Genomic DNA, 27107 nt, shown 5'->3' with positions numbered 1-27107 from the left:
CGCCTCAGTCCGAGTCCGAGATCATGGCCGAGCGCAAGTGGAACCGGGAGAAGGAGGACGACTTGCCGGTTTACCTCGCCCGCCCGGGCACCGCCGACCAGGTTCCCCGGCAGAAGTACGGGGGGATGTTCTGCAGCGTGGAGGGCGCGTACGAGAGCAAGACCATCGACTTCGACGCGCTCAGCGTCGGCCAGCGGGGACCCAGGAGCCCGCGGTCCCCCCACGACGGCGGCCGGGAGGCGCGGGAAGGGGGCGTCGAGATCAAACGCGCCCCGGGGAAGGAGCTTCTGCAGAACCTGGACGAGGACGAGGTAGACAAAGTTTCCCACTTTGCTTTTCGTTCGAGTTAAAATAATGCAATGCAATTCTATACAATTCTTCAATTCTTCTCTTTCTACCTCACACTATGCTGCTATGGTATGGTCATCACATAATTTCAAACCACCACCACCACCATTACTGTCCTATCATATATACCAAATACACTCATTGCTGCTACTTGTCTGCCTGGTTCGTCTAGTTTGTCTCGACCTGCACTGTTTTAGTCAGTGCACAATGTCCACAATGTCCCTTGTCATGTTTTTGTGTTGTGTGTTATGTCTTTTTGCACACCGTGAACCTCCAAAGCTGCGCAATCTCGTCTCTCTGTGTGTACTTGTATATAGTGAGATGACAGTAAAGTGGACATTGACTTTGACTTGACTTTGACAATTAGGTGTAATGCAGTACATGCATTAATACTAATTCATAAGTGCCATTAAAAGTTGAAAAATGGTTTGCTTATGAGATTCAAATAATGTTGTAAAAGTTGAATAATGAATTTGTCAGTGAAGCTGACTGGGAGCTGTAATTATTGATTGATTGATGACTGTCCACCTCACTGTCCTCTTCTTTCTAATGTATTTTTAGGGCAGAGTAAATAAAGTTCAGTCATGAGACGGATGCACTCAGACATCACATGGTGTTCGATTTCAGAGGCCTTTTACTCTCAGGGCATGTCTTAAATAAAAGACTACTAACTTACTTCGCTGGTCGACCTGGAGGTGCTGGAAACGGAGAACGTGACCTGATATTAGCACGTCTTAATGTAATGTGTGGCCTGATCATGGTTTCATGACCAGATCAGCTCAGATGCAGAATGAAATTTCATGGTCAAAATGATACCCTGCCTGTATTCGTCACTAAATTCCCACCGAGTTTAAACCGACCGCTCTGACGTAAACCTTTTTGCGCTGTTGAAAACTATGTTGACACTGATGACACTTTACTCGACAGGCCAAAACGCACAAGTGTTGATTAAATGATGTGGCAGTTGTCCTCGCTGCTGGAAGCCATGCCAGACCACAAGTGCTAAGTCGGCAGAGAGCACTGGGAAGCTCAGGCCCATGTCGGGTCATGTTATTCTGTGGGCACCGTGACGTCAATATTCAAACGCGATTCTGCAGATGCTTATCTGGGTCTGGTCATCGGGACGTAGGAAGCGTGTCTCTGTGCTCATTGATGTTAGAATAGAGCAAAATTAATGAAAAAGACATATATATATATATAAACATAAACATAACAATAGAGAGCAAAAACTAGTATAGAAAATGAATTACAGTACAGATATATGTAAGCATCTATATATATATATATACACACACACACACACACACACACACACACACACACACACACACATATATATATATATATATATATATATATATATATATATATATTATACCTCAAAAATAATGAATGCAAAGTGAAATACAATAAAATAGTATTAATGGTGGGCAAAATGCATATACAGTGAGACAATACATAAGGAAATGTATTAAATTAATATAAATTAAGATGACAGAAAACAGTGTGTGTGTGTGTCTAGTATAGTCTAGTTTAGTTCAGTAATCGTAAATGAGTGTTTCTGTGCTTCTGTGTGTGTGTGTGTGTGTGTGGTAAAAACTGCTGCTGAGCCAGGTTGTGTGAGTGTACAGGGTTCCAGACAACAGAGCGGTGTAGAATCTGTATGGGTTGGGTCTGATGATGATAATATTGAGGATGATTATGTGTGTGTGTGTTGTGTTCTGGTAAAATCAGTTCCTGAGCCAGCTTGTGTGAGTTTACAGGGTTCCATATAGCAGGGGGATGACGATTCGGTGTCCAGGGTGGAACGGGATGCCGTTGATGCTCTTTGCCTTGAGGTTGCTGCACCTGGATGTGTACATTTTCCTCCAGTGTTGGAGGCTGAATACGGGTGACATTACTCTGACATTAGACACACCACCAGCCGCTGCATTATTAATAAACCTAAAGCAATTTTTGGGAGACTAGTACGTTTAACTCCATTCTGTTGCTTGAGTGGGGCCTCGAGCCCCCACGTGGACAGTCGCAGTAGCTGCAGCCTCACTGCATGAACGCTGACTCAGCAGACAGACAGGATCTAAAAACATGATCATGTTAAGCACCGGAGACTAGCATGCTTCGCACGGCTGCTCTCCATGCATCTGGGTCAAAAAATTATTAAATACACGGAGTATAATACAAAATGGAATACATTCCCAAAATACCACAGCAGTGTGTGCCGAGAGCGCATGGTAACGCTTCAGTTAATCTAGTCACCTATGCATAAGCGGGCAATATAAAATAATTTTAAAAATGTGTTCAAAATACAAAGCCCTGGCCTAAATGTGGAGCTGAGAGTAGGGGTCGTGTTTTACCATGTCATCACAACGTCACAGGTACGACTGAACAGATCAGTAGTGCTGCGGTGGACTGTAATACTGCTGTGCTGTTGATGTCGTCCCCAGGGGCGCGTGGGTGGCTGAGGGGAGGCCGGGGGAAGGGGGTGGGGCTGTCTTTGTCCTGCCTTAGTCATGGCAGCGTCCCAGCTGAGAGACACACACACACACACACACACCATTTGCAGAGTGCCTGGCTAATTTAGGTGTGTGTGTGAGTGGGTGTGAGGAAGGAAGGAGAGCTCTTGTGCTCTTGTCAGCTGATCTCGTCCGACTGAAACATTTTCGGGTGCGGGACGCTTCCATGTCCACTTTACACGATAAAAAAGAAAGACTGGATCAAGCCTTCTCTGTCCGATGAGTATTCTAGAAAAATGGGCTTCTCAGCTCCAAATTCCAGACTAAAATGCTCTAAATTTTCATATTGATTCTACTGGACAACATTCGACCCAAAAAAATACATGATACACGCAACATCACGCAAAACTCTTTGCGGCAAACGGTGTCAAAAACACAGAATCACGACAAAATTCCAGTTCATTTGTTGATTTGCCTGTTTCACACACAGATCATTGCAGACTGTGCCGGATCAGGCCTGAGGCGGGGGTGGGGCGGAGTGGGGTGGGGGGGGTCTGGACAGACAATGGGGACACATGGCAGCAGGGTGTGGACTGGGGCTGGGGGCTCACCAGCTGTTACTAGGCACCAGGCTCCGCCTCCTTGTCAGTGCAATCACAGTAAGAGGGTCTGTCTAGTCAATAAAGGGGAGGCGCTTGGATCAGATGATGATTAATCGGACTTTTGCGCAGGAGTGAAATGTCAAGAATGCTCTAGATTTGGGATAATGCTGTCAAAAAAGAGTCAAAATTTTTTTTATTAAAGGACATTTGTGACCTATATGTTGTAAAGAAAATGGACTAGCCAGATGATCCATGCCATTTCAGATCTGAGCCACTTTGTGACCTTTTCTTTGCCTGCTTGGTCAGTGTGCGAAAAATTCAAATAGAAATTTAAAGGGATGCGTCCTTTGTACATTAAAGTGCACAGTTGTCCATTTTCAGATGCCTGTTTCTTTACAAGCATCACAAATGTCCAAAACAGGCCCAGAATCTCACTTTCATTGTGTCGTTTGACAGTTCAAGGGTCCCTTTAGGGTCCCTCTATATTGTCAAGTTTGTATATAGTGCCTGGACATTTCATTTTTCCCACAGAATAACCCATGATAGTGGTGGCTCAGCAGCTTCCTTTGTGTTAGAATTTTTCTGTCTTCTAAATCTAAATGCATTCTCGAGTTAATAAATATATCCCCCCAGCCACACACACACACACACACACACACACACACACACACCTCGTAAACCCAGTTCGTCGCCGTGCTATTTGAAGTTGGTCACAAAAGAGCCGGCGGCTGCGCTGGCGCGGCGCCCTCTGGCGGCGGAAGGGCGACAGTGCGCCGCACGCCGAGGGAGGAGCACCGCGCAGCCGCGCTTCCACGGAGAGCAGACGCGCCTTCGCCACGACCAGCCACTAAACACTTCACCGAGGGAGGGAGGCGACCGTATCCTGCGTTTCTCGTCCAGGCACCAGCACCAAGCCTCTACTGCACCCGCTTTTTTTTTCTATTGTTATTACTAATATTTTTTTTAAGAAATCGAGACTCCGGATTCAGACATCGATCACGAACTAGGCACGAATCATGTCTTACCAGGGCAAAAAGAATATTCCGAAGATCACAGTAAGTGCATTTTTTTTTAAAAAAACAGGACCTTCTGCGCACGCATCGTTTATTGTCTGTAATGCACCGGCCGGCACGAGTTATTATGGGATCGCTGCAGAACGCAGACTAGCGGCTTCCATAGTGACGGCCGGAGTCGGAAACAAGGCGTTTTCTTAAAGGTAAACCGCATCCGACCGCCGCCGCCGCCCCTCCTCATCCTCCCCCTTGCGCTGTAATAAATCAGCCTTATAATAAAAGCAGAGACCGTCGGGCGCATGACGAAAAGTAACGGAACGGGGGCGGGGGTGTATTTTGCGGGGCCGGTGCCGCCGGTGCTGGTGGCGTGTTGTTGCGGAGCAGAGCCGCCCCGGATTCATTGTGTTGCGGCTGCGTGGGGCTCCGCGGCCAGGAGAGACGCCCTTTGTCTCTTCCCCCTCACGCTGCGTGAAATGACTTTGGAGGCGCGGCTCGGTGCAGGGGGACCTCGGGCGATTTTTGTTTGGGGTTTTAAGTTTAAAGGCTTTTATTTTTTATTTTTTTATCTTTGGTCATTGCACAATCATGCTTACTACAACAGTACAACGAAATTGAGGTCCTGCCCCAGGTACAAAATGCCATAGAAGGTTTAAAGGCATTAACATCAAAGAAAGGCACACATAACACAATATAAATACGGAATAAATACAAATCTGTACAAGAGAGAGCAAAACCAGTCCAATGAGCGAGGTTGCGTACTGGTGTGTAACGCAGTAGCAGCAGGGCAGATGCAGTGTGTATGCTTGCAGTTGATGTGTTTGAGGTAATGAGTGCTGTTGCCTGGTTGTAAAAACTGGCCCTCGTTCTATTTGTTCTCCACCTCGGCGCCCTGAGCATCTGAAACACCCCCATATCCCTGGTGTGTGCGGTGTCTGGCGAGGCAGCGAGTGTTGTAGACGTCCTCTGGGGAAGGAAGCGAGGGACCAATGGTTTTCTGTGGTGACTCCTTGCCTGCCTTTACACAGCCTTTATTAAACACTGATATGCTTCAGACAGACATCGGAATGTTGGATGAATTATTTAGTATTAATGATTGAAAAGAAATATGTTCGTGTGAACCAGGAATGCTGCCGATGCAGCGTGCCGGGGAGCTGCTCTGGTTTTTAGGTGTGGCTTGTAGCGCCTGGCTTGTCATCAATACTCTCTCGCAGCCGAACGCTGAACGGCAGGGACGTACCCGGGCCATTTCTGCCAGGCAGTGGCACCACATAACCAAACACACACACACACACACACACTGTACATCCAACTGTGATAACCACGGGGTTGCCATGTAGTCGCCGTGGCGCATCGGAGACAAATGTTACAGAGGCCAAGCGACTATTTCTGCAGTTGGCTGTTGACAGCAACTGCAATTTAGCAGTTTTGCAGTGCCTGAATATGTGGCAGATTAATTTTTTTTATTGCATTTATTATTTTTGCTGTGAAATTGCATTTGACAGCGAGAAGATGTGCGAGGCCGTCGGATCTGAATTCAGGCTCATTGTTGCCTTCGTGACATCACAGTACACCAAACACTGCTGAATAAGGACCATCTCCAGGTGTTCCTAGCTGGCTGAAGCGCCTACAAATCCATGGAAATTCAATCTAAATCTAGAGGAAAATGCCGATTACTCAAGATATACTACAGCATGATATTTTTGGCTGATGGCGTGCAGATATTTTACACCCCCGGGGGCTTGTTGTTAGATCATAAATTCTTCATGGGAAATGTTTAGTGAGTAACGGTGCAGGTTGTGCTTCTCTGGGTTTGGACGGCTGGAGACCTTACCAAACCTGTCAGTCCCCAGTTCGAGGTTTTGATTGAACGTGGTGATGCATAGAGGCCATGCAGGCTGATAATTCCTATTGTTTTGGCTGCGCCGTTCCAAAAAAATAAAAAATGCTGTGCGCTTTCGGGGCGGCAGTAAATATTATTGTCACTAGGCAACCGTGTTGAAGCTGGAGCCCTGGCTCATGGACGCCATGGTTTTCCCCCTTCATGCTTCTCCTCTCATTCTGCAAAGACAGAGGACATTCCTGCTAATGGTGCTCATATCGGCTCCGCCTCTGATCTGTCCCTGTGGCGGCGTTTTTCCCAGAAAACCCACTCCAGGCTGTAGAATCGTTGCTCTTTTTTTGGGGGGGTGGGGGGGGATTATTTTAGTGATGCACCCCCATGCGTAGTTGTATTTATGCACGGGCGAGTGTGGGTAGGTACGTAAATCAGGGTCTTCTGCAGCACTGCCAAGGCCGATGTTGAAACGCTCAGTGTGAGATCACGACAATGAGGTGAATCCTGTTCGCGGGCCAGAGCACTTTCACCCCAGAGCTCGCTTCCTGTTTGCCTGCGGCACGTCAATGAGAAAAACAGACCCAGTCTCCCCTCACAGATGGTTTCGGGGATCATGCCTCTCCGTCACTCTGGAATGACAGTTCTTCATCGCTGCCTTCAATGTTTTATTACCTCTGAATACCACACGTGTAAGAGGAACAGCGTTGACCTCATAATAAAGTAGGCTGGTATTTATGTAATTTTTACATGTGTGATATAGATGGGACATGTAAAGGAATAGGGCAGTGTTATGTGCACCAGCACACTGCATGACCAGACAGAAATAAATAGGCCTAAATAGACAAACTGTACTATATAAGGAAGGACCACTAGGTGGAGATGACTGATTAAAAATCAAGTTAGCTGAGATTTATAGGTCATGATCTCCAAAACCCATTTTCCATATGGCATTTAACAAAAGGACAATCTACCGAGCCTGGAGTTTCAGCATAAATGTGCAGTGTAAATGTGCTAAAGAAACCTAATAGTGTATAAAAAACCTAATAATGTGTCAAATATTTGTTCCGGGTATTGTCTTGTAATAAATGTGATAGACTGCAGTTACGTTGGCTGCCATGTTTGCTGTTTACCACTTACGTGACTGTCCTTTGATGCACACACGATCTGATGCTGTTGGTGATGAGGAAGGTTTCGAAAGTCACTTTTACATCTGCAGACCTCAGACAGGAGTTTTGTACTTTTTTTTCACCCTGGTGATTTTTTTTTGCCATTAAGCTGTTCACTTCATCAAAGATCTAATTTACCCGTTTTTGTCACTTTCTGATATTTTTTGGTTTCAGTTCACCTTGGCATTGTCCACCTTTTGAGGTGGAAGCCATGGCTCTTGATTTTGGGAAATATTCATGGCTCCAAAAGGACAGATGCTGCGTGTTCGTGTTTTTTCTGGAGAAAGTATGAGTCATGTTGTGAATGAAGCTGTATTTCACCGCGGCTGAATAATTCATGTCATATATGACAGTGAGCTGACTTGGGGAGTAAGCAGCCGGCACACCTCCAGAAATGCACTCAAACACATGTGCATACCACAGAAACTCTGGTAATCGGCTCCCGCCCATTGCCGCAAAGAATTAAAGGAATTGTCATGCGTTTATGTGTTTTTTTTTTTTTATTCTTATTTTAAGCAGTTGCTGGATGACTTGCATGGCGCTATTATGTTTGTGTTGTAACAAAAGCGTGGAGATTATTGGGCTAAAACAAGTGGCATGTAAGGAGCCCATCACGTTTGGGTTTATTGTTCTGTTTAAGGATAAATGGGTAAATTTCTGAAAAGGGCTAAACATTCAAAAAAAAAATCTCCTGTGAGTAATGACTCCAACTGTGATTAAAAGTTGGCGTTAGTACTGTTTACACAGCATAGCCCAATGCTGTGTGCTAATGACAATGCATTCAATCACTGTCGACCACAGAGAGACTGCAGACGGTCTTAAAAGGCCACAGAAAATAACAGAAACCAGATGAAAATGATCCCAACGCAAACTGTCTCTGAAATGTATGTAAATGACTATATTGTTATACTTCGGCATTTGCTGGCGCTGAATGGCGCAGTGTCCTCCGTCATGTTCTCCAAGCCCCCCCCCCCTTGTAGAACGCTTTCTTTGCCTAATTAGGATTAGGTGACTTTTAATGACCGATGATACACGTGGTTGGAAGTATGTACTGTTGGCAGTGTAATAACCATGGACGTGTCTCTAAAAAGTGGAAACACCACAAGCTTAGCGCCCCTGCTGACTGGCTCTGCCCTTGCCTATGTGTTTCAATGACATTGAATACTTTTCTTATTGCAAAATTGATCTTATAAATAGAGCCACCACATTTGGAATAACTGTGAAAATTAGAATAGGAACTTTTTTTTATTTCAGGTACCCAATGTTAATATTGCAAACATACAAAAGTAAGCATTTTTTTGAAAAATGATTTAAATTTTAGGTCGGTGCACTAACTCACTAACTGTATGGCCTAGGACAGAGAGATTATTCATACTGAGCCAGAACAACTCACGTAACATTTATAGTACATGTGATGCACCTGTGATAGCCATAGCACCTCAAAAGGAAAAATCTATGATAGTGACCATCTGTACGCATCAGTTGGTCCCCATAAGTCCCTACTGATCCAATTGCTTTAATAGTTCAAATACAGACTTTTAAAATATTTGCTCCCAGTGCTTTTGAGGTTGCTATTGTGTTCAGCAGTCTGACCCTGTGTGATTAATTGCTAATGAAAACTATTGATCTTGCTTTTGATTGGATGCGTTGGGGGTTTGTAAGGAAGTGCAGATGGACGTTGGGCGCCTTAATGGTTCTCTGTGGTGAAAGTACCAATAATCCAATAAGCCAATGCGTCCAGCCTCTCCCTGCATTATCAGCTTCAGGCAGCTCCCAGAATGCAGTTTGCCCCCGTAAGTGGAGAAAATGGATTCCGTCATGGGGTTTGGGTGGATGCGTTGCGTTCCACTGGCTTATCGGTTCAGCTGCGACTGCACTCTTTGAACTTTCAGCTGGAGAAGAGAGGAAATCTTGCACATTTTGAGACACGGGCTGAGATGAGAACCATATGACGGTGGCTTTTGGTTTTGGAGTTCTACTGTGTGCTGCATCAGGCCACTGTGCAGCTGTAATAAAAAGAATCAGCAGCTCTGGCCATGGCAGATTTTTGAAATTCTGCGTGTCTGGTTTGTTTTGTGTGGATGCTGGCTGTACATCATAGAGGACATGCGAGGTCTTATGCAAAGCAGAGGGGTGAACCAGGGGGAAACAAGCACAAAAATGACTGTAGTTTAATCTACTGATACACAATGCTAAAGCAATACTTCCAAATTGTCAATAAAACATATTCATTCAAAATGACTGTCTTCTCATTCAGTGATTTTGTTTTTTGTGAAGCGTGATGGATGGTCTAGGCCCTCTCAATTTTGGCAGGTTTATTCCCATTGGAGCAAGATCACTAGGCGTTATGATTTCAGCTCAGATGTGTTTTAAAATATCATGTGACTTTTAGTTTTACTTCATGTGACCTGTAAATGCAAAAACTAAAAGCCATTTCTTGGAAAATATTCATTTTTGAAATCACCTGAAGTGTAATATTAGTGTAATTTTTTTTTTCAATTTCACTACTGTGCAATATGACTATGGATTGGCTGCCAGAATGAATAAAATTGCACCCATGAGCTTAAGTCAGTGCATGTGATTGGCCATTGTGGGCCAGAAGAGCACCCACCCCCAATCGTCTATTGGTGGCAGTAATGGTTGCCATGGTTTTAGCTCTCTTCACCTCTGCCTAACCCTCCCTGGATGCCCTGCCGTGCATTCCTCCCCTCTGGTCTATCCGGCTCACTGTCCCTGTCTGAGGGAACATTTCAGACTTTTGTGTCTTCCGGTGCCCCAAGTGAAGAGCCGGCACTATCTCTTCCCCATGGCCTTCTAGCGGCTTTCTCTGGCAGAGTGCTGAGAAGAAACGACGCCGCTCAGGATAATGCATTAGTCCACATCGGTCTGACATCAAGCAAGAGCCCTTGCCGCTTGTCTGGCAAATGTAGGTTATTTTGGAGCGGGGCGGTTCATTCACATCGGGGTCTTTGTGAAAGAGACGTCTGCCACGGCAAATAAAGCATCTCCTGTTACGCCGCAGATGTTGAATACAGCGTACTTGCATCATGTAATTTTGTTGAATGAGTTGTGATTGTATTTCTAGTGGACACTAACTGTTGTCTTCATCTCTCTCTCTCTCTCTCTCTCTCTCTCTCCCTATTGTGCCCTTTTATTTTAGAGCGACAGGCTTCTGATCAAAGGTGGCAGGGTTGTCAACGATGACCAGTCCTTCTATGCAGATATATACATGGAAGATGGCCTCATTAAGTAAGCTGGACAAACACACGCACACACACACACACACACACACACACACACACACACACTCAGTAGCACACTGGCCTACTTCCTCTCCAGACAGTAGGCCAGTGTAGTACATTCCTCTCTTTGTCCCATTAGCTCAGTACAGCCTCTGTCCCAATGGGAACAGCACCCGCAGGAGCCTCAGTGCTGCATGCTAATTAACCAGAGTCGAATTCACCCCCTGCCAAAAGCTGCGTTCGTCCTCGGCAGGCAGCTGGCGTAGGTGCCCCTGCTCTTCCACAGTGGGGGGGGTCGTGTTCTCCAAGGCTGCTGCTTGGCTGTTTCAGGTCATGAAAGCCCAGCGTGGAACTCGTTGAACAGTGAAGTTTTTTTTTTTCCACTTCACTGCAGGATCATGGGGGCCTGGGTCCAGTAGGCAGATCGTTTGGCTTGTACATTTATCCTGCAGCCCCTGCCACACTGTTCATGAAGTGAGCTGAAACCATTGGCAAAAGAATGTCGATGAGAATGGTGGTTTGTAATTAATTGTAATTAATTGTTGTTAACAACGGAACTAGCATTCCACTGATGGCATTGTGGATCTCTCCATGTATGAAGAGCGTGGAGTTGAATAAGGACAAACTGTAAGAGGGCAGTGAAAGTGAAAGTGAAGTGATTGTCATTGTGAAAAACGAAATGTGGTGGTTCAGGATTCGAACCCACAACCTTCCAATTATGGGTCCGCTTCCTCACTTACTAGGCCAACAACTGCCCCAGCAGGAGGAGTGTCCTTGAGGCAAATGAATAACTTACATAAAATATGCACTCCTAGCCTAAAGTTACTACAATGTTGCTAACATATAGTTTATTTTCAATGCTATTTTTTTTTTTTTTTAACAAAAGGCAAATTGGAGACAACCTGATCGTCCCAGGTGGAGTGAAGACCATTGAGGCCAACGGGAAGATGGTGATTCCTGGTGGGATTGACATCCACACCCACTTCCAGATGCCCTACAGGGGCACCACCACTGTGGATGACTTCTTCCTAGGATCCAAAGCTGCTCTTGCGGGAGGAACCACGATGATTGGTGTGTGAGATTTCATTAGATTTTAAGCCATATGTCTTATTTATTTGCAAATGGTGGGGAGTGGGGATAACGTCTGCTGTTTTTTGTCCATCACCTCAGGTAAAGTACTCGATGTCTGCAAAAAAATGTTAAAACATTTCATATCATTTTGTTGCTTTTGAAAATCCTAAAATGAACAAATAAATAAATAAATAAATAAATAAATAAATAAAAACAACTAAATAAAAAAATAGAAATGGATTCATCTTGGCCCTTTTCCTGACCTGGGCGAGGTGTCATAACATGTCCTCTAACATGTCTCCACCAGCAACCTGCTAGCTGATGATATTATGAGCACCAACTTTTTTTTTTAACCATTTCCTGTCCTGTTTTAATGCTTGGTAGTTGATCCCATTGAAGTGCAGACTGGTTCATGGCTCAGTGAGGGACTTGCTGAAAACATGATGGTGTAGCCGGTGAGAAAGGGAGCATGTGGTGGTGCTATCACTTCAAAGAGGGGCTGGGCTGAAGGTGGCGGCGCGGCTGGCTACGGCGCAGCACTCCCGGAGCGGGGATTTGTAGGCAGAGGTCCAGAGGACCACACAAAGGCCTGGGAGGAGGGAGAGAGGGGCACCCAGTGAAATTCAAGTCCCGTGGAAAGAAATAAAGAGACAGAAAGAGTGAGAGAGAGAGGGAGTTGGAGGTGAAAAGAGACAGCTGGTGGATGAGGCCATGTCTCATTATGATTAGCCTGTGCTGCTAGCCGCGTGATGAACTTGTTGTGGAGCCACACACACACACACACACACACACACCCTCTTAATGCTGGGGATTAAGCAATCATTCATGATGTTGGGCAGCCAATAAAGATCTTAGGCTTTAGGCATATGTTGTTTTACTTGGTTTGTGTAAAGGCTAGATTTCATATAGATATGGTGCACAGCGGGACATAAAAAAATTGGAAGGCCCTTATGCGGGACAGAGATCAGCTGAGCTAGCAGGAGGAGCTTCATAAGAGATTTTGGATTTTCAAACAGATTTGAAACATGCTCAGATATGTTTGGGACATTTTGGGGTCAACTTGGGGAGTTTCCTCGACCCAGGCTATACTGAGTTGTGTTATTTTATATTACATTTAGATGTATCTTACAGGTACTCAGGTTTAAGTGTCTTGCTGAGTATCATAGTTGTTTAAATCTGTCACTGTAGTTGTTTGGGTAACCACTACCACAATAAAATATTATTTACCATATAAATCAGGATATTTCACACAGTTCAACTAATACACAATATATTATCATGTAAGTAATAAGGTACTGACCTTCCAAATGAATCATGAAAAAGCGGAATATGTTCATGCTCCCCTTTCTTGTCCGCAGTGGATCATGTGATCCCTGACCCCGGCAGCAGCCTGGTGGAGGCCTTCGATAGGTGGAGGGACTGGGCGGATGAGAAGGCCTGCTGTGACTACACCCTGCATGTGGACATCACCCACTGGAGCGACAGTGTCAAGCAGGAGGTGGAGACTCTCATCAAGGAGAAAGGTGCCCAGCACACACCCACCATCATTAACCCTCCACACTGCAGCTATTGTTCTTACTGTTGTCATCTGACAATCACATAAGATCAGAAGATCTTCAAAACCTGGAGTAGGCTCTCCTTCCAGTCATATCTGGCTTAGCATCATCAGCAGATGATTAGATAAAGTCAGGCAATGAGAGGGCTGCACCCTCGAAGCTACAAACACTGAATCTGATGCATTCTGGGTAATTTCATAAGGGCAGTTGCAGTCTACGTTGGCATAGGATCTTAATTATTGCTGTGTGTTTTATTTCATCAGCTATGCTAACATTTTTACTTTCCTCCTTCTTCTCCTCATGAACAGGTGTGAACTCATTCCAGGTCTACATGGCCTATAAAGACCTCTATCAGATGACCAACAGCGAGGTAGGTCCCAAGATATTGCTGTCTCCTGAGCCTTTTGTGGCCAACAGAGCCACGAGAACAGATTAGCGTTGCCCTGTAATGTTTGTGGTCCCATCCTGTGAGAAATAGAGATGGTTGTAATTTGAGGGTGTAAAGGGGCAAGGTTTTGCTGGAGAGTTTGGGTACGGCTGTGAGAAAGATGCATACGCTTACTCCATTTTTATCTCATTCCAGCTCTATGAGATCTTTACTTTCCTGGGAGAGAGGGGAGCGATTGTGCAGGTCCATGCAGAGAATGGAGAAATCATTGCAGAGGTAATACACACACATGTTTGTGTCTTGACACACACACACACACACATTCATAAGTCATGCATAACACAAAATTAAATCTTGTTACTGTGCTACAGAATTAGATGCATACTCACATTAACCCACGTATAGACGTACCAACTCAGCCCCCAATACAGCTGACTCACACGGCCACAACTGTCACACATCATCAGACTCAGACATAACACACAGTGTTGGCGGCGGCTTGTGTGATGCTGTCTGAGGGCAGGGCGTCTGCAGCCTCTGATGAGGTGTAGGACGTGGATAAGGGGCTTGGGTGGGCCCTGACTGCCGGTCTGGGCTTTCTCTGAGGATTTTGGGTGTCTGCTTGGCTGACTTTCCCCTGCTCACTCCCTATGTTTTAGTCCCAAGTGTGGTCTCTGCTTGTCAGGAAGCACTTTTACTGTAAGTTGAACCAGCTGAAGCGAGTCCAATGACTTTATTTAATGTACTGCCGTGACGGGATGGTAAACCTGCTAAATGTTAATGGAACATGGCTGTACACCATTCTCTTATTTCTTAACATCTTTCCCTTTTGGAGATTGAAGATGTTGGATATTATAGTTAATCAAATGGTCATTATCCAAATGGAACCTTTTAAAATGGTTACTTCCGTTTGGTTGAGGCAGAGTCTAGGTCAAATCAACAACATTATCTATTAATTAGGGATTTCATTAATATGACTGGGAATTAATGAATCTCCTGATTATTATATTTATATATTTACCACAGTAATAACATACTTTGTATTGTACTGTAGTAACTGATGAACAAACTGAAGTAACTGAAGAATGGTATGGTATTAGTGTGGTAAATGCACTACAGGCCAAAAGTTTGGACACACCTACTCATTCAATGTGTTTTCTTTATTTTCATGACCATTTATGATGGTAGATTCTCACTGAAGGCATCAAAACTATGAATGAACACATATGGAGTTAACTTTTGGCCTGTACTGTATATCATACTGTCACAATGGCTGGACATGGCAAGGAAGGAGGACATATATGCACAACATACTAAAACACAGGATTTATTACAATAACACACGACCCAACATCATAAAACAATGGCCCAATGGTGAACAGACACAAATAGGGCAGCTTTATACAATCATAAACAGGTGAGAACAATCAGGAAACTTAGCAACACAGGGCAAACATGAAACTCAGAATGCTGGGTCCAGAGTAGCCCAGTCAGGACCGGATCCTGACACATGCATAGAAATATATCATATCATGTATATAATATAGTACACTTCCAAAAAATTAAAAATATTAAAAAAAATGAACTGTATCTTTTGTTTGGCTTCATTTCCTGCCTTTGGGTTCTGGTATGAAAACAAATTTTCAAGAGTTAAACTTCAGCACATTGAAACAGGATACCAGCATATCAATGTCAAAGTATGTATCATGATGTATAGATATAATTTTTTTCCCCACTAACCCATAGTAATAAATGTGATAATTGTGCCAAAACTGATTGTAAAGATAGGCAGCCCCACCTAGTGGTGCATTCTTAGGAGAAACTGTATACAGCTAAACATTATTCATGGTCTTATTTATTTCCATCTAAAAAGTTAAAAACTATATTTATTCCCAGTCATACATTATAATGCATGAAAAGGGATCAATAACAAGCTGTGAGGATTTGCAAACTAAATCATAATTATACAACAACTTTTTACAGACTTGGTTTTAATTTAACTATAGTTTTTTGACCAGATATTCACAAACATATTACAGATTAGCAACCATGATGTCATATGGCATTGAAACAAATTATCATTGATGTGCTGGCCAGATTTTCATGTCTGTGGTGTTGCTGATGTCTGTGGTAGATTCCATCTTAGAGCCATTGGAGAATCTTTCACTTTTAACCTCTTTCCTTTTATCCATCTCTCACTTTCACTCTGTTTTCATCTCTTTATCACACAGGAGCAGGCCCGAATGCTGGAGATGGGTATCACCGGGCCAGAGGGCCATGTGCTGAGCCGACCAGAAGAGGTTGGTTTCTCCATATTTTTTGTTTTGTTATGGTTCTGTAAATTCTGCAGTGTCCGTTGCTAAGGAGTTCATTCCTTTTCTGCTGGTGTAATCCTTTATGCTGATGAATGAATCATCTACAGATTTCTGGATAATTTACGGAATTCTGCCTGGTTGAGCTCAATGCGTGAAATGAATTCAAAAAGTGTGAGCCAAACCCATACAGTCTTAGTCAATATGCTGAAAACATTGTTGCATCTCAGGTCTGGAGGTTTTCAGGTCTGCCGTGCAGCCTTTCCATCAGACCTGGCATCTCTTTATCAGTCATCTCCTCTCGGCTGCATTGCAATGAAACACTGTGGAGAGTCAAAACGTTGGTGACATTTTATCCCCCAAAAAGGAACTTCACCCGAGAGAACCAGAATCACTTAATCACATCATTCCTGGGCTACTATTATTTTTATCAGTAATTAGAGATACCATCATAGCATCTTGCTCCTCATCAATGGACCTCCTAGTGGGTATCTCTCAATGGAGTGGAGAGAGCATCCGTCCGAATTGTAGGTGGCTGCATTTCATTTAACTTGTTAAATTCTGGCTGTCCCCCTTAGCTGGAAGCAGAGGCGGTCTTCCGAGCTGTCACCATTGCCAGCCAGACCAACTGCCCCCTCTACGTCACCAAGGTGATGAGCAAGAGTGCAGCGGACATCATATCCCAGGCCCGGAAGAAAGGTGAAGTTCAAACTCCTGTAATCCTCATACCGCCTAGCTATAAAGTTTCGACCATTCCTTCCTTAAACTAAGGAGATTACTCTGTCCAATCAGCAGTTATTATAAAAAGCAGTAGGAACAGGACTGAGAATTTATCCAGCTCATCTTTGCACCGGCTCACCTTTCAGATGCTTGGAGGACATGTATGTCCTTATAAGATGATTTCATTCTTCCTGTTCGTGAGTCAAATGTACACACAAGAGGTGTTCTGGAACAAATACAAATGCTTTATAGTGAAATCACTAAATTAGCACACTGAGCTCAGCTGTCAGGATGAGCACCTGCCATCCATCAGATGTCTCGGGGGGAGCAGGTCAGACATGTGATGGAGGCTAAGATATACAGTTCAGATGGAGAGAAAAGACAGGAAGTCTTGCAGGGAAGAGCTCTGAGGCTTTGAGCATGGAACATGTACCACGTCCTTCATCATGTGACTGCTTCGTTTGTTTAGTTGTCAGCAGTACCGCAAGGCAGAGCTGCGAGGAGAGCCTGGATTCAGTTGAGCATGCTTCATCTTAAATGAAGCCCTTTTCAACTTTTCACCTTACCAGAAATCGAATGCATTTGTTTCCCAGGCAACGTCGTGTTTGGAGAGCCAATCACAGCCAGTCTGGGGACAGATGGGACGCACTACTGGAGCAAGAACTGGGCTAAGGCCGCCTCCTTTGTGACATCACCACCACTCAGCCCTGACCCCACCACTCCAGACTATCTGAACACGTTACTGTCAAGGTAAAGAAAAACTTACTCAGGGACTGAAAGATCTGTATCGGTCAGCAGAACATTACATGGTTTTTGAAATATTAACTTTTGTTTGTGTGGCATGTGACCTACTTGTGTGTGTGGTCAAATGTGCTGAGACCGCAAGGAGAAACCTTCATCTGTAGTCATCTCAGGTTGCTCTTTTAGAAATTTCACATATGAAAATGTATGAAAACCACATTCATCAGCCTGTTTGTGTTGTAGAACAGAGAGTTAAGTAATGATGGCATTGCAGCGAGGACACTGAAAACGGAAAGTAAAACAAGTAGTATAAATAGTGCAGCGTGAAACAAATACTTACATCTTACAGCTGATGAATTCCTCGAAACAATTTTAAAAATAGACAATCCAAACAATGATTTATCTGTCGTTCCATTTTTCTTTTGTTTAAATTTAACCCTAATATACAAGATTTCATGATTGATCTTTTAAAAACAGTGAACCAGATTATCATTTTGACACTCGTCTGAGCTATTTTTGCTTTTTCCTCATCCGTCTCAGCGATTCCATGCAGTAAGCTTTTCACCCCAACATCTGGTGGAAGGGAGGGAGATGGAAAGCTGAGCTCAGGAACCGTACATCTCTGCAGTGCGCGGCCTGGATTCCTGCTCGGAAACTGACGTGTTGTTTTTAAAAACGCCAGGCATCAATAGCAACACAGATCGAGACTTGGCCCCCACCGACTTTATACCGGCCAGGGCTCTGATGTGCCGTCTATAAAACAGCTACATTTTCCACTTGGCTCTGTCTGGGTCACGCTGTGCCAGGATGAGCCAACGCTGATGGGCGCAGACCTCTCTGGAAGCCTTTTGCTCTTTGTTTACAGTAATCCCAACATTAGCATATTCAAAAGGCTTTGAAGTCATGGTCTGCATATGATGTCTGAGCTTTGGTCACATGATTTCAGGTTATTGGCAGATTGTGGGGCAGTTAGCAACATGGCCTCACACCTCCAAGGTTGCGGGTTTCTTACATCGTTCAAAGGCATGGCCTCCATGTGGAATGATGACTCTAAATTGACCGTAGGTGTGAGTGGTGTGTGACCCCGCCCTGCACCCAGTATCTTGGGATGGTCTCTGGCAAGCCCAACCCCGAGAAACACTAACCACTTAAGGATAGTGGGTGAGCGCACTGCAAATAATAACAAGAGATGGCACTAGGACTAAAATGTACAAAAGCAGACAAATGAACAAACATGGGCCGAGACTGCAAGGGTGTGGCCTGTATCTCTCACTAACTCACTCACTCAATCATTTACATACATTTTACATTTACAGCATTTATCAGACGCCCTTATCCAGAGCGACTTACAATCAGTAGTTACAGGGACAGTCTCCCTGGAGCAATTTAGGGACACAATAGTAGTAAGTGGGATTCGAACCCGGGTCTTCTGGTTCATAGGCGAGTGTGTTACCCACTAGGCTACTACCACCAATCACTCACTTTCAGCAACTGCTTGAATCGGCCAGTGAACGCATTTAGAAAAAAAAATAATTCTTAATGCGCTGAATTCGTGAAGTGAATTCTAGCCACCAGAACAGAGATGGATAGCTGCTGTGTGTTTTTTTCTAGCCTGACTTTTCTAGGTTTCTTCATCCCTGATGCAATTTTCCACATTCCAGCTGATGCGTAATTGCACCAAACCATTGGGTTCTCATTAGGTCTTGCAAAACAATACCCTGGCAAGTTGTACAATGTGATGCTGTCAGCAGTGTGTTGTAAGTGTGTTGGCAAAGTGGTGAGCTTCGGCCACATGGCTAGAGTTTGTTAGAGGCAACGTTGTTGCCACCGCTTTACTTCAGAAGCAGGGTTGCTCATCAAATTCTCATCCCCCCATCCTTCTCTTGACCTTATTCTTTATTTTCTCCCAATCGCTCCCACCTTCTCCCCCCCTCTCCTTGCCAGTGGTGACCTGAATGTTACAGGCAGCGCCCACTGCACTTTCAGTGTGGCCCAGAAGGCCATCGGAAAGGATGACTTCACCCAGATCCCAGAGGGAGTGAACGGGGTGGAGGAGAGGATGTCACTCATCTGGGACAAGGCTGTGGTAAGAAGTTTAGGAATTAAGACATTCAAGAGTTATAATTTATTATTAAGTTATAATTTATTATTAATATTGATGTTGTTGTTATACACATATATTTGGGAAGTGTAAAATAACTACAAAGATGATTTTTATTTTACATTGTATAATGCTTCTAAACCGTATTAGACTATTAGATTAGATTTATTAGATTTAAATATAATTACATTATAATAATTTATGATTTAACATGAGTTAAATTTTTTTTTTTTTTTGGTATATTCATAATGTAGTATTTACATTATTATCTTCATTATCTGCGGGAAATATAGAATATAATTAAAATAGCTGATGTAATACTGACAAAAATAGCTTTCTTCAGTTTGTGTACAAGCTTTCTTCTGAGGCTTGTTTGAATTCTAACTGAGCTGTAATAAGAGGTATGAAAAGTACCCAGTGACGCAAGTTCTGGTTTAGAGCCTGGAAAACCGTAGCAGCAACACACACTTTCACCTCTCACACAGGATGTTCCCGTACACAATATAAGAGTTATTATAGATGCTGACTGTCTCTATCTCTGTCTGGCATCCATATATCCCATCATATCCCCCCTGCTGTCTGTTTCCTGTTCAGAACAGAGGGTGGGGGTGTGTTTGTTTTCTACTGGGATTTTCATCAGAACTTTCCTCAGGTCCAAGAAGCTGCGCATTTGTAACACATTGTGTCTGATGAAGATGCGGTGACAGTAATAACTTTGTTTTTCTGGTTAAGGTGACCGGGAAAATGGACGAGAATATGTTTGTCGCTGTGACGAGCACCAATGCTGCCAAAATCCTCAACCTGTACCCTCGCAAGGGTCGGATAGCCGTGGGCTCGGATAGCGACCTGGTCATCTGGGACACGGACGGCGTCAGGACCATCACGGCAAAGACACACAACTCGGTACGGGAGCAGCCCTAAAAAAGGAAGGAGCTGCACAGTTTTTCTTTTCTTCTTCATACTAAAAGGGAGGGGAGGACAGGGGAAAAAACAGAAATGGCCCATATCCAATGACCTTCCAGTTCCTCTGAACGGAAATAAACTCCCCGAGGATCTTGGTAACTATCAGAGCGCAATAACTGGACCTTCCAGCCACTAATGGAACAGTTTAATCTGGAATCCGTCCCTCCCTGTAAAGGCTGAACTTGGCCCGTGTGGGGTGATGTAAGAGAGACGGGGCTTGTGAGATTATAGTGATAAAATGCACTGTTTGTTCACTCTCTTCCTCCGCTTTCTTTCAGTTTTGTGCTCATAATGCAAGTTGGTTACATGTAATTAGTGAAGTTACTACACTCCTGAAATCTACATAAATAGATTTTATAAGCGTGCTGTCTCCCACGTTGCCTGCCATTCCAGGCAACAGGATACAAGGACCACCTGACCGACGCGGATCCTATTAAAATGGAGGAAGTGGCTCGACAGGAAACCAAACGTCCAGTTGGCCATTTGTACTTCCTATGGGTTTGCTTGGGGCATGGTAGCTGGCACAGAGTAGAAAAAGACAATACTTCAGCTTGTAGCCCCTCCAGCTTGGAGAAGAGTAGATTTGCTCCCACGGTGAGCTTATAACACTGGACACATTGTCTTGGTTGTGTTTCCCCCGCTAGCAAACTTTCACTTTGGCCAGTATTTGTTTACATTGTTAAACAGGAGGCAGGGCTGTGACATCACTCTTGGCAGCTGCCGTCTCCTGCGTTCCGTCCCCTGGCGTCCTCGCCCAGTAACTGGGGCCGTGTGCAGAGCTTGAGGAGCAAAGCGGAGCAAATGAGGAGCAAATGTGGCACGCAGATCAATGAATGATGAGGAAGAGAGTTTGGACGTTTGAACATCCAAATGAATAGGGGCATGCAAGCAGAGGAGAGAAGGAAAACAAGATGGAGAGAGAGACTGGGTGGGGCTCAGCAGGGGCTCAGACAAGAAACAAAAAAAAGAGATGAGCTTTAAAGCTCAGCATAGAACGAGAGAGAGAGAGAGGACGAGAGAGAGGGTTATGGAAGACAGAATGGAGAAATGCAATGAGACACATGCTTGGGGGAGAAAGAAGAGAGGGAGGGAGGAGTCTTTGGCGTCCCTCACCCCAGCTGCATGATGGCAGCTGTTAGTCTTCACATGCCGAAAGAAGGACTATGAAAAATGGGCAGGATGGATGGGCCGAGGGTGGGAAAGAACTAGAGACAGGAAAGCGATGGGAACATTTTTTTTCCTTTTGCGTCACATGCCGGCTATTGGTACTAGATCCATAGCAACGGAGTACCTTCTTTCATGACGCTAAATTTTTCAGCTAATCCCAGGAGTCTCGTTCTGAAATCGTCCCCATGCCACCACCACATACTCAATACAAGGTCCTTCGAGGATCTGTAAAGCTTTGTACTGAGGACTGTGGCACTGGCACCGATGCATGGTGAGCATTTTTCACCTCAGGGTGGCCATTTGGCCAACCTGTCCTCGCAACAGTGAATGCCGAGCAAAATGATCTGCCGTTTATATCTGCTCTATGTGACGATTGTTTAAGTCCGTACGTCTTATCTATCTCAGGGCCTTGTATTTAGTTCCGGCTGGCCGCAGAGTCTTGACATTTGAGGAATCCTGTTCTAGATCATAGAAGCAAACCATAGAAAAAATGAGAAAGATGCAGAGGAAAACCAAATTTTACATAAGCAAGGGTGAATATTTCTGTTTCTAATGCTGCCACAGCCTGAGTTGCCACTAACCGTGAGCTGCTGTGGAGGGACTATGTCTAATTATTGAATAGATCAATTCCAAATCAATACAGTCAGTGTCAATTTCTCAGTACTGATATAATAGATGTTTTTGGTATCATTCTGTTAAAATCAATCAACATTAAATTAGAGTAATGAATTAATTTAGTTCGACACCACAATGAATTATGAAAACCACAATTACGAAAACCTGTTGAACTTACACACCGAGTTACCTTGATCATCTGACTACTAAGACTACTAATACCTATTTGTCTAAAAAAACTGTTGTTTTATAAATCAATAATCATCTCTTCCAGATAACTGATATGTCGTTGTTGGAGGACCAGAAAGGAATTGTGCACCCTCCCACCTGACATTTGGGTCCTAAACAAGAACTGTCTTATTAAAGTTCAGAAATTTCTAGTAGTAATGCATTATTTTTCTTGTTCTCAGGCGGCAGAATATAACATCTTTGAGGGAATGGAGCTCCGTGGCGCCCCCTTGGTGGTCATCTGTCAGGGCAAGATCGTTCTGGAGGAGGGGAACCTCCACGCCACCTCTGGCAGCGGTCGTTTTATCCCCTGCTCCCCTTACCCGGACTTCGCCTACAAGCGTGTGAAGGCCAGGAAGCAGGTGACCAAAAGCATCAGAATAACGTTTGTAACATAAAATGGGAGATTTTAGCTGTATTCAGCAGTGTCCATTCAAGACTGTAAGATTCCGATTCATCCTTTTCTTCTTGTTTTCTGCCACTGTTACCTAGCTTAAGCACAATGGCCGCAAACAAACGCAATATTGGTTGTTGTCATGTTGACAAATTACGCTGATCTTCAGTTTCTCCATCAAAGCATTGGTTTCATAAAATACATTAGATTTCACGTTATGATCATTAGTACATTTGGGCCTTTCCTTGTAGATATAACTGCAGGATAAGGTGTGGCTGGGGTTGAAGTTGCACAAATCCATGGCTTCTCAAGGTCTGCAGTCGCTCGTAGACACGCTACAGAAATGAAAAAATATTTTTAAAAAAATTAAAAGCGTGCATCTCCGAGCCAGGCTAATTAAGACCAGCGCTCACTGAGTGCTCTTGATAGCGTAGCGTACAGTTTCTTTTTTTCCCTTTCTTTTTCTGCGTGCGATGCGGCTCACAATGGCCCTCTTGTCCCCCATCACGCTGGAGCAGTTCATCTCCCACCCATCAACATTGTACAATAGCAGCGCTGTTCAACTACTCCGAACACACTGAGGCGGTCAGGAGACGTCACACTGCCAGCGAATGTCAGACCTTCCTTCTGGTTACGTGTGTTTGTGTTTATGTTAGGGAGATGGCATTAGCCGGGCCGTCGGGTTCTGTGGGAGAGCATGACCTTGTGTGGTAATGTCAGATGTTTCAGCAGTGATCCATGTGATTAATATTTAGAGATGAAACGTGCCAGCTTTCACTGCATTACCAAAATAAAAAGAAAGTAAAAATAAGCAACAAACATGAAAATTATGGAAAATCTTTTCAGAGTTTTATCTTATTGCTCAATAATTAGATAGGAGTGCAGGTTTATAGTCATAAATCTCGATTGCACATTTGGAGCCAGAAATGATCAAAAGTCTTAACTGGCTTGAGGACCCACCGGACTGGGTGGGGTCACAGCCGTGAGGCCATTCTGAGAACTGTGGCCTTCCACTTCCTGCCGTTGGGTCGGAAAAATGTGGAACAGCACCAACGATTTCATTCTTTTTTGAATACACAAACAGCCCGAATGGCTTAGCTTTGCAATCCATGTTTTCGGGATCCTCCGGGTGATTTAAAGAGAGACTTGATTGGCGATGTTTCCACATTCTGGAGAGAGTGTTTATATGGAGTGTAGAGCTCTGGAGAGCTCACACCATTACTTCAGTTTATAAAGACTCTTTGTCACACCGTTAATCTGGAACGGATTTGCCCCAAAACACATGGCATAATGCGAAATTTTATACAAAAATCACAGCTTTGTGCAGACTCCAGTCTAATTCCGAACAGACATGCTGACAGAATTGTTTTTTTTTTTCTCCTTCCTTCTCCTCATCGCTCAGCTGGCAGTTCTGAGGGCGGTACCCCGAGGGATGTATGATGGACCGGTGTCGGACTTCTTGCCCATGTCCCGTGGCGGCGGCTCGTCAGCACGTACCTCCCCAACTAAACAGACCCCCATCCGAAACCTGCACCACTCCGGCTTCAGCCTAGCTGGCAGCCCTACCCAACGAGGTGAGCTGAAAGTCCAATATGTCAAAGGGATGTACATTTATAAACTGTTTATATTCAAGTGTCTGACTGAACAGGCATGTAGCCCCCTGAGTAGTCTTGTCACCCCACTCAAGAACATGTCAAAGAATGCCTTCAGAACAGCTGTAAGATCTCTGAAACTGATCATGAATGCACATATAAACGTTTCTAATGAGTCAACATGAACAAACCAGTACAGGACAGTACAGTGACAACACAGACATCAAAGCATCATTTTCAGCCATATGAATGAATGTGTTTCAATATGACTTTTCAAATGGCGTGAGATGAGTTTAAGATGTGATTTCCAGAGGACCTATACCTGCCCAAAATGTTGCTAAATGTGTGAAGTATTGCTAAGCATCAACGGTACGTTTGACTTACAATGTGAGTGATCTAGACCCGGGTACATCTGTAACCTTTTAATGCTAAAGCTCATCCGCACCGAACACCCCATCTCTTTATGGGAATAGTTTATGTGTGATGCACTTATGGAAGTAAATGAGGTCCGCTGGAAAGTATTTGCTTGTCTGTATGTGTATGAAGTGAACGCGTAATGGGGGTAGACCATTCCCATCCCTATGCCCTCACTGCATGTATATTTATAGCACTTTTTCTGTTCTATATATACACACACACTTTCTCATTCCATTTAATTCAAGTAATTAATAAACACAGCACATATTCGTACATTGCACACAAACAGCATCAGAAACATCTGAATTTTTTTAATTCTAACTCTGGACACTTTTTTTGTGCCCTGTTGCTCAGCACAGTGCTACAGAGTGATCGTAGGGCTTGTTTCAAAAGGATGCATAGGATTTACATAAATAGGATATTTAATGAGTTTAATTTGGTAGGAATCTGATTGAAAGCTCTCGTGCATTCTGGATAATCTAAAATCTGCTCCCGTCAGCACACTACATGCCCAGAGAAGGTGTGGTTTGCCCTCGTGTCTCCATCCATGTAGTGGTCCTGCCTCCTGAGTTGATTTTCTTGGTTTAAGGATGGATTTACTCTGAGAAATAAGAGACCTACCTCACCTTCCCTTCAGAGCAGACTATAAAAAAACACGTTTGTTTGGTGCATAAATTTATACGATGGACTGGAGGCAGTCACAAGGCAAGCGGTGAACCTTAACCTGCCATTCTCCTGTCTCACCGCGCAGGACCCCCAACAGATGAGGCTCCCATCCGACCTGCTGGCCGTCGCATTGTGGTGCCCCCCGGTGGCCGCTCCAACATTACCTCCCTGAGCTAAAGACGTACCAGAAGCACTGCCCTGAGAACCAGATGACGACACATATCCGCTGGGAGAGGGTATTAGCAACGAGTTTTTAAATAAGTTGAGCAAAACACTGAATCCTCATGCCTTACCTGTCATGAATGATACCTGGGCCAGCTTTAAACTGCGCAGCATTCCTTCGCCTAGAATCTCCCACACAAGGCCGACCAAGAAGCTAACTGCACAGGACAGGGTGTGCTGTAAAAGATTATAAATTCAAAATGTTGGTAATTTGAAGGTTTTCACAAAACATTAGACCTCCAGAATTTTGCTGAGGTTATGAGCCAAGCTGTTTAATTTCGACTGAGAACTTCAGGTTTAGGTGTGTCCTCTAGGAGAAGAAATGCTGTGTGTTGCAGAATGTGGCTCTGGTTCTGATCCATCCTCTCATTCTTTGTTTACTAGTCCGCCAGTAGTCCCTAGCAGTTGAAACATGCAATATCGTCCATTGTTGGTAGGTGGCGATGTGAGTAGATGTAGCTTTTTTTGAGTATGACGTTGCAGCCTTCCTTCTGCCCTCACAAGGAGTGATTGATAGTGTAATTCTGTGTCGATTAAAAAAAATATTAAATTCAGCTGGTATAATGGATCATGTTAAAAAAAAAAAAGAAGAAAAAGAAAAAAAAGAAGCATGTTGGTTGAAATGGTTTTCATGGGTTTTTTTTTGTTCTGGCTGATTGTTACCAGCTGTCCTTCGCTTTCGCTTCTTAAGCTTTACTTCCCGCCGCTTTCATACATTTTACACTAGAAGCTTGGCAGAACATACAACCTAGGCAACAAAACCGACAAGTAAAGGCCTCGGAGAAGTTAGATTGTGATTAACCAGTAATGACTAAACATTGAAATAACAATCTGTCTTTTTTTTTTTATTCTTCTTCTCCTGATAACATGCTGTCTAGCAGTGATAAATTCACCACACAATACTGGCTAGTGCAAATCCACCTCAAAGGGCATAGGCATGGCTGACGGTTTGGTGTCTTCAGGAGACACCCACAGCATTCCAGGCATAGCGAGTTCACACTTGGCACTCGATCCCAAGCAGCTCTGTCCGGATCACACTATAACCTTGAGTGGGAGATTTATGTTTCTCTTTTTCCCCTTTTTTTATACCCATCACACAGACGACAGGAGACGGGTGTTTTTACAGATCGGTGCAAAGTCAAACAAAGCAAACCACATGGTTATTGTATTTATGTTCATTTCACTGTGTTTGTAATATTTTTTTTTACTGTTGTATCAAAAAAGGCAAGTCAAAACCAATGATGTGTGGAATAATTGTATGAACTGTTCCTGATTAAACATAAGTTGCAACTGTCA

The 27107-nt window shown here is 44.0% G+C and overlaps 1 protein-coding gene across 2 annotated transcripts; it reads left to right on the top strand.

Annotated features, from left to right (window-relative positions):
* Nucleotides 1-27107, top strand: dpysl3 (dihydropyrimidinase like 3). 2 transcript variants are annotated; one of them, XM_028984955.1, is made up of 14 exons: nucleotides 1-311; nucleotides 10577-10665; nucleotides 11545-11729; nucleotides 13088-13252; nucleotides 13594-13655; nucleotides 13869-13949; nucleotides 15905-15973; nucleotides 16564-16684; nucleotides 17299-17455; nucleotides 19391-19532; nucleotides 20280-20450; nucleotides 22703-22882; nucleotides 24317-24488; nucleotides 25675-27107. In XM_028984955.1, the coding sequence occupies exons 1-14, from the start codon at nucleotides 24-26 to the stop codon at nucleotides 25764-25766; spliced, it is 1974 nt and encodes a 657-aa protein (XP_028840788.1). In that variant the 5' UTR covers nucleotides 1-23; the 3' UTR covers nucleotides 25767-27107. The 2 variants fall into 2 exon arrangements, with proteins under 2 accessions (XP_028840788.1, XP_028840789.1); XM_028984956.1 differs by lacking the exon at nucleotides 1-311 and adding an exon at nucleotides 4204-4458.

This window comes from Denticeps clupeoides, chromosome 6 (assembly GCF_900700375.1).
Source record: "Denticeps clupeoides chromosome 6, fDenClu1.1, whole genome shotgun sequence".
Taxonomy (NCBI): domain Eukaryota; kingdom Metazoa; phylum Chordata; class Actinopteri; order Clupeiformes; family Denticipitidae; genus Denticeps; species Denticeps clupeoides.
This window is presented reverse-complemented; position numbering and strand designations above follow the sequence as displayed.